At 48.5% G+C, this 7,500-nt stretch overlaps 1 protein-coding gene across 4 annotated transcripts in view; it reads left to right on the top strand.

The window, feature by feature from the left end:
- Positions 1 to 7,500, top strand: part of LOC110498090 (estrogen-related receptor gamma) — a 290,644-nt gene that overhangs the window by 144,447 nt on the left and 138,697 nt on the right. For all 4 annotated transcript variants that reach the window (XM_036955038.1, XM_036955036.1, XM_036955035.1 and 1 more), the window contains exon 2: positions 791 to 922. In XM_036955038.1, the coding sequence (XP_036810933.1) occupies positions 792 to 922 (131 nt within the window). In that variant the 5' untranslated portion in view covers position 791. The remainder of the gene's footprint in view (positions 1 to 790; positions 923 to 7,500) is intronic.

Here is a 7,500-nt window from a genome sequence, read left to right as displayed (position 1 = left end):
CTGTGGTACAGGATAACTCTATGTGTTCTCCTCCCCAGACTGCTGCTTCTATCTGACCCCCTGTTCCCTGTCTGTTTGAGGTGTCAGTCCTACTGTCTCTGTGTTCTCCTCCCCAGACTGCTGCTCCTATCTGACCCCCTGTTCCCTGTCTGTTTGAGGTGTCAGTCCTACTGTCTCTGTGTTCTCCTCCCCAGACTGCTGCTCCTATCTGACCCCCTGTTCCCTGTCTGTTTGAGGTGTCAGTCCTACTGTCTCTGTGTTCTCCTCCCCAGACTGCTGCTCCTATCTGACCCCCTGTTCCCTGTCTGTTTGAGGTGTCAGTCCTACTGTCTCTGTGTTCTCCTCCCCAGACTGCTGCTCCTATCTGACCCCCTGTTCCCTGTCTGTTTGAGGTGTCAGTCCTACTGTCTCTGTGTTGTCCTCCCCAGACTGCTGCTCCTATCTGACCCCCTGTTCCCTGTCTGTTTGAGGTGTCAGTCCTACTGTCTCTGTGTTCTCCTCCCCAGACTGCTGCTCCTATCTGACCCCCTGTTCCCTGTCTGTTTGAGGTGTCAGTCCTACTGTCTCTGTGTTCTCCTCCCCAGACTGCTGCTCCTATCTGACCCCCTGTTCCCTGTCTGTTTGAGGTGTCAGTCCTACTGTCTCTGTGTTCTCCTCCCCAGACTGCTGCTCCTATCTGACCCCCTGTTCCCTGTCTGTTTGAGGTGTCAGTCCTACTGTCTCTGTGTTCTCCTCCCCAGACTGCTGCTCCTATCTGACCCCCTGTTCCCTGTGATTCTCTGTGTTGTAGAATGAACTTATCAAAGGCCCAGGTTAATAGTGAAGATAAATACGGCAAATGTGTCAGCGCGTGGAGAATGCAACAGACCTACGACCTCGACGCCACTCACATGCGTGACACACATGCACTTTATAACCCAAGGTAAGAGTGGAAACATGCTCACACACACACACACACACACACACACACACACACACACACACACACACACACACACACACACACACACACACACACACACACACACACACACAAAAGCACACACACAAAATCACAGACACACACTACATCAAAAGCCAATTCAAAGTACTGTTGTCTTTTCCATGTCTCAATGTCGTAGTGTGTGAAGATAAAATGTGTTGTTTTTGTTAGTGTGTGTGTGTGTGTGTGTGTGTGTGTGTGTCTTTGTCTCCTCCATAATTTACCATTCATCCAGTGTGCCACTGTACAGCTCCCACTACTACTATAATCCTTCTGTAGGTTTAGATTTCAGTGATAAAGGGTCTGGGCAGCGTTCAGAAGGGAACACGTTGTAGAATGTTTTTATAATGTTCAGTACATTTCCCCCACCTGAATGATCCCCAGGTCTGTGATGAGGTTAGTCGGAGTACAGTAGCTGACACTAAGTTGTGTTGACACTTTAATGGGCAGCTAGCTAGTTGTTGTGTACAAGGGTTACTGGGCTGGCTGCTGTTTAATGTGTAACCCTCTCACCAGGCTCAAATGTGACTCTCATGATATTACCTTACTTAGAATATCTGAACAGCATGGGATATTAGTTGAGAAGCACATCTCCAATAAGAATCCCTATTATAAACTCGCTAGGGTGATGAAAAACTAGGGGATTCATTTCAGATAGAATGATTATAGATTTTTGTTATTATATGAGGATATGCTTTCCCATGCATTAAATGAAACTGAAACAGCAAATGACCAACGCAACAGACATAAGGTTCAAGATGTATATTATCACATTTTCAATGTACCACATCAAAATAAATAATGAATAAACCCCGATGATTTTTCACAACCCAAAGCACCCGTTGGCGCGCGTTGGAGCTCCGCCCCAAAAATGGCGACACACATAAAGTCCCGAAGCACCCCACCGTTGTGGTTACTCACTACTCCTATATATTTCCTCAGCAAAGTATGGCAGTTCCGTGCAGGTGTCCTCACAAGATGCACAGCTATCAATGCAGACAGTACTCCTTAGCAGCAACACATATCCCATGGTAACATGAACTCGTTAATCTTCCACAAGTAATTCTCTCCAGTTCTCGCACGACGCTAGGCTAACCTCGAGGCTGTCAAATACCTCCACAATGAAACGGTAGCTTCAATCTCTACTAAGTTTTTCTTTAAAAAATAATAATAACTCATTCATTAAATCAAATCAATATTTCCCTTCAAAACTCGGTAGATATGGGTTTTGTTGAACTTTTATCGTCTTCTTTCATAGTTTTTCTTTCTTTTTCTCTCCATCCTTTTTTTCAACGTCTCTCCCTCTTTCTTCAACGTCTCTTTCCCAGGCCTCCTGTTAACCAGGTCAACTCTCCCATTGGCCTCAGCTTAACAAGCTACCTTATTGGTCAAAACTTGAGAGTAAATCAACCTATTTCACTTGTTCTTTAAAGGAATGTTCCTTCAAAAGAAATGCATTAACAACATAACAATTCAGCAGCATTCAATCACCTTTTAAATCTAATACCAATTAATTATAACAAATAAACTCTATACTTGGTTTTAACAAGGGTATTACACGTGGCTGCTTTGTTATTGTGTTGTTTTGTTTCCCTGGTGGCAGTGAGCATCTGAAAACATGTTTGTTGCTTGTTCACCGTTGTGATGTTTTTAAATGCTTTGGCTTACGTCTGAAGGTTCATTAAAAGCGTTTCTGTGTTGTTTCAGCAGTGATGGTATACTTTGTAATTTTGGGGATAGTTTTAGTGTTTAATAATTGGCAGTGGGTGTATTTAAAATGTGTTGAATTGTGTTTGCGATTATGTTATGGTTGGATTGTGGTTGTGTTTATAATGTGGTTAGGGTTACTGTTTGGGTCTGTTTCCTTTGCTGCTGTGTCTGACTGCTTCAATGAACATGTTAGTGACCATGGAGAAAGAGAGAGGGAGACTGAGAAAGAAGGAGAGAAGTCAAGACAGAGAAATAGTGTGTGTAAAACAGTGACAAAAGAGGAGAAAGAACGTAGAAAGAGGTACAATGAAAAAGGGATATGGAGTTTGTATGGAGAGGTGGAGCAGAGACTGATACAAAAGAGAAACAGATAGACAAGAGGAGGTAGAGAGAGGGGCTAGAGAGAGAGAGAGGGAATAGAGAGAGAGAATAGGGTAGAGTTGGTGAGAGGGGGATAGAGAGAGAGGGGGGTAGAGGTAGAGAGAGGGGATAGAGAGAGAGGGGGGGATAGAGGTAGAGAGAGGGGGATAGAGGTAGAGAGAGGGGGCTAGAGAGAGGGGGGGATAGAGGTAGAGAGAGGGGGATAGAGGTAGAGAGGGGGGGATAGAGGTAGAGAGGGGGGGTAGAGGTAGAGAGAGGGGGATAGAGAGAGAGAAGGCGGATAGAGGTAGAGAGGGGGGATAGAGAGAGGGGGATCAAGGTAGAGAGGGGGGGATAGAGGTAGAAAGAGGGGATGGAGGTAGACAGAGTGGGATAGAGGTAGAGAGAGTGGATCAAGGTAGAGAGGGGGATAGAGGTAGAGAGGGGGGGGTAGAGGTAGAGAGGGGGATAGAGGTAGAGAGAGGGGGATAGAGGTAGAGAGAAGGGGATATAGAGAGAGAAGGGGGATAGAGGTAGAGAGGGGGGATAGAGAGAGGGGAATAGAGGTAGAGAGAGGGAGATAGAGGTAGAGAGAGGGGATAGAGGTAGAGAGGGGGGAGAGAGGTAGAGAGGGGGGGAGAGAGGTAGAGCGAGGGGGATAGAGGTAGAGAGAGGGGCATAGAGGTAGAGAGAGGGGGATAGAGGTAGAGAGGGGGGGATAGAGGTAGAGAGAGGGGGATAGAGGTAGAGAGAGGGGGATAGAGGTAGAGAGAGGGGGATAGAGAGAGCGAAGGGGGTAGAGATGGCGAAAGGGGGATAGAGGTAGAGAGAGGGGGATAGAGGTAGAGAGGGGGTATAGAGGTAGAGAGGGTGGGATAGAAGTAGAGAGATTGGGATAGAGGTAGAGAGATTGGGATAGAGGTAGAGAGAGGGGGATAGAGGTAGAGAGATGGGGATAGAGAGAGAGAGGGGGGAGAGAGGTAGAGAGGGGGGATAGCGGTAGAGAGAGGGGATAGAGGTAGAGAGGGGGAATAGAGGTAGAGAGGGGGATAGAGGTAGAGAGGGGGGGCTAGAGGTAGAGAGGGGGGATAGAGGTAGAGAGGGGGGATAGAGGCAGAGAGAGGGGGATAGAGGCAGAGAGAGAGGGATAGAGGTAGAGAGAGGGGGATAGAGGCAGTGAGAGAGGGATAGAGGTAGAGAGGGGGGATAGAGATAGAGAGAGGGGGAAAGAGGTAGAGAGAGGGGGGTAGAGGTAGAGAGAGCGGGATAGAGGTAGAGAGAGGGGAATAGAGGTAGAGAGAGGGGGATAGAGGTAGAGAGGGGGGGATAGAGGTAGAGAGAGGGGATAGAGGTATAGAGGGGGGAGAGAGGTAGAGAGAGGGATAGAGTTAGAGAGACAGGGATAGAGGTAGAGAGAGGGGGATAGAGGTAGAGAGGGGGGGATAGAGGTAGAGAGGGGGGGATAGAGGTAGAGAGGGGGGATAGAGGCAGAGAGAGGGGGATAGAGGCAGAGAGAGAGGGATAGAGGTAGAGAGAGGGGGATGGAGGTAGTGAGAGAGGGATAGAGGTAGAGAGGGGGGATAGAGATAGAGAGAGGGGGAAAGAGGTAGAGAGAGGGGGGTAGAGGTAGAGAGAGCGGGATAGAGGTAGAGAGAGGGGAATAGAGGTAGAGAGAGGGGGATAGAGGTAGAGAGAGGGGGATAGAGGTAGAGAGGGGGGGATAGAGGTAGAGAGAGGGGATAGAGGTATAGAGGGGGGAGAGAGGTAGAGAGAGAGGGATAGAGTTAGAGAGACAGGGATAGAGGTAGAGAGAGGGGGATAGAGGTAGAGAGAGGGGATAGAGATAGAGAGAGGGGTATAGAGTGCAGTATATACATATGAGATGAGTATGTAAACAAAGTGGCATAGTTAAAGTGGCTAGTGATACATGTATTACATAAAGATGCAGTAGATGATATAGAGTACAGTATATACATATACATATGAGATGAATAATGTAGGGTATGTAAACATTATATTAAGTAGCATTGTTTAAAGTGGCTAGTGATATATTTTACATTTCCCATCAATTCCCATTATTAAAGTGGCTGGAGTTGAGTCAGTGTGTTGGCAGCAGCCACTCAATGTTAGTGGTGTCTGACAGTGTTTAACAGTCTGATGGCCTTGAGACAGAAGCTGTTTTTCAGTCTCTCTGTCCCAGCTTTGATGCACCTGTACTGACCTCGCCTTCTGGATGATAGCGGGGTGAACAGGCAGTGGCTCGGGTGGTTGTTGTCCTTGATGATCTTTATGGCCTTCCTGTGACATTGGGTGGTGTAGGTGTCCTGGAGGGCAGGTAGTTTGCCCCCGGTGATGCGTTGTGCAGACCTCACTACCCTCTGGAGAGCCTTACGGTTGTGGGCGGAGCAGTTGCCGTACCAGGCGGTGATACAGCCTGACAGGATGCTCTCGATTGTGCATCTGTCGAAGTTTGTGAGTGCTTTTGGTGACAAGCCAAATTTCTTCAGCCTCCTGAGGTTGAAGAGGCGCTGCTGCACCTTCTTCATGATGCTGTCTGTGTGGGTGGACCAATTCAGTTTGTCTGTGATGTGTACGCCGAGGAACTTAAAACTTACTACCCTCTCCACTACTGTTCCATCGATGTGGATAGGGGGGTGTTCCCTGAAGAGAGGGGGATAGAGGTAGAGAGAGGGGGATAGAGGTAGAGAGAGGGGGATAGAGATAGAGAGAGGGGTATAGAGGTAGAGAGAGGGGGATAGAGGTAGAGAGAGGGGCATAGAGGTAGAGAGAGGGGAATAGAGAGAGGGGGATAGAGGTAGAGAAAGGAGGAAAGAGGTAGTCAGAAGTAGAGAGAGGTGAGTATAGTTGGAGAGAGGTGAATAGAGGTAGAGAGATGGGGATAGATGTAGAGAGAGGTTGCTAGATGTAGAGAGAGGGGGTAAGATATAGAGTGAGGGGAATATAGAGAGAGGATAGAGAGAGGGGATAGAGGTAGAGAGAGGGGTATAGAGGTAGAGAGGGGGGTATAGAGGTAGCGAGAGGGGGGTAGAGGTAGAGAGAGGGTGAAAGAGGTAGAGAGAGGGGGATAGAGGTAGAGAGAGGGGGATGGAGTTAGAGAGAATGGGATAGAGGTTGAGAGAGGGGGAAAGAGGTAGAGAGAGGGGGATAGAGGTAGAGAGATGGGGATAGAGGTAGAGAGAGGGGATAGAGGTAGAGAGTGTGGGATAGAGGTAGAAAGAACAGGATAGAGGTAGAGAGAAGTAGAGAGAGGGGATGGGGTAGAGAGAGGTGGGTTTAGTTGGAGAGAGGGGGATAGAGGTAGAGAAAGGGGGATAGAGGTAGAGAGAGGGGGACAGAGGTAGAGAGAAGGGGATAGAGGTAGAGAGAGGGGGATAGAGGTAGAGGTAGAGAGAGGGGATAGAGGTAGAGAGAGGGGGATAGAGATAGAGAGAGGGGTATAGAGGTAGCGAGAGGGGGGTAGAGGTAGAGAGAGGCTGAAAGAGGTAGAGAGAGTGTGATAGAGGTAGAGAGAGGGGGATATAGGTAGAGAGAGGGGGATGGAGTTAGAGAGAATGGGATAGAGGTAGAGAGAGGGGGAAAGAGGTAGAGAGAGGGGGATAGAGGTAGAGAGATGGGGATAGAGGTAGAGAGAGGGGATAGAGGTAGAGAGTGTGGGATAGAGGTAGAAAGAACAGGATAGAGGTAGAGAGAAGTAGAGAGAGGGGATGGGGTAGAGAGAGGTGGGTTTAGTTGGAGAGAGGGGGATAGAGGTAGAGAAAGGGGGATAGAGGTAGAGAGAGGGGGATAGAGGTAGAGAGAGGAGGGTATAATTGGAGAGAGGGGGATAGAGGTAGAGAAAGGGGGATAGAGGTAGAGAGAGGGGGATAGAGGTAGAGAGAAGGGGATAGAGGTAGAGAGAGGGGGATAGAGGTAGAGGTAGAGAGAGGGGATAGAGGTAGAGAGAGGGGGATAGAGATAGAGAGAGGGGTATAGAGGTAGCGAGAGGGGGGTAGAGGTAGAGAGAGGGTGAAAGAGTTAGAGAGAGTGTGATAGAGGTAGAGAGAGGGGGATATAGGTAGAGAGAGGGGGATGGAGTTAGAGAGAATGGGATAGAGGTAGAGAGAGGGGGAAAGAGGTAGAGAGAGGGGGATAGAGGTAGAGAGATGGGGATAGAGGTAGAGAGAGGGGATAGAGGTAGAGAGTGTGGGATAGAGGTAGAAAGAACAGGATAGAGGTAGAGAGAAGTAGAGAGAGGGGATGGGGTAGAGAGAGGTGGGTTTAGTTGGAGAGAGGGGGATAGAGGTAGAGAAAGGGGGATAGAGGTAGAGAGAGGGGGATAGAGGTAGAGAGAGGAGGGTATAATTGGAGAGAGGGGGATAGAGGTAGAGAGAGGGGGAAAGATGTAGAGAGAGGTGGATAGAGGATATATATTTCCCCCTCTCTATAGG

Source organism: Oncorhynchus mykiss, chromosome 19 (genome assembly GCF_013265735.2).
Source record: "Oncorhynchus mykiss isolate Arlee chromosome 19, USDA_OmykA_1.1, whole genome shotgun sequence".
Taxonomy (NCBI): domain Eukaryota; kingdom Metazoa; phylum Chordata; class Actinopteri; order Salmoniformes; family Salmonidae; genus Oncorhynchus; species Oncorhynchus mykiss.
Note: the sequence above shows the minus strand (reverse complement) of the source record. Positions and strands in the feature narration are given on the sequence as shown.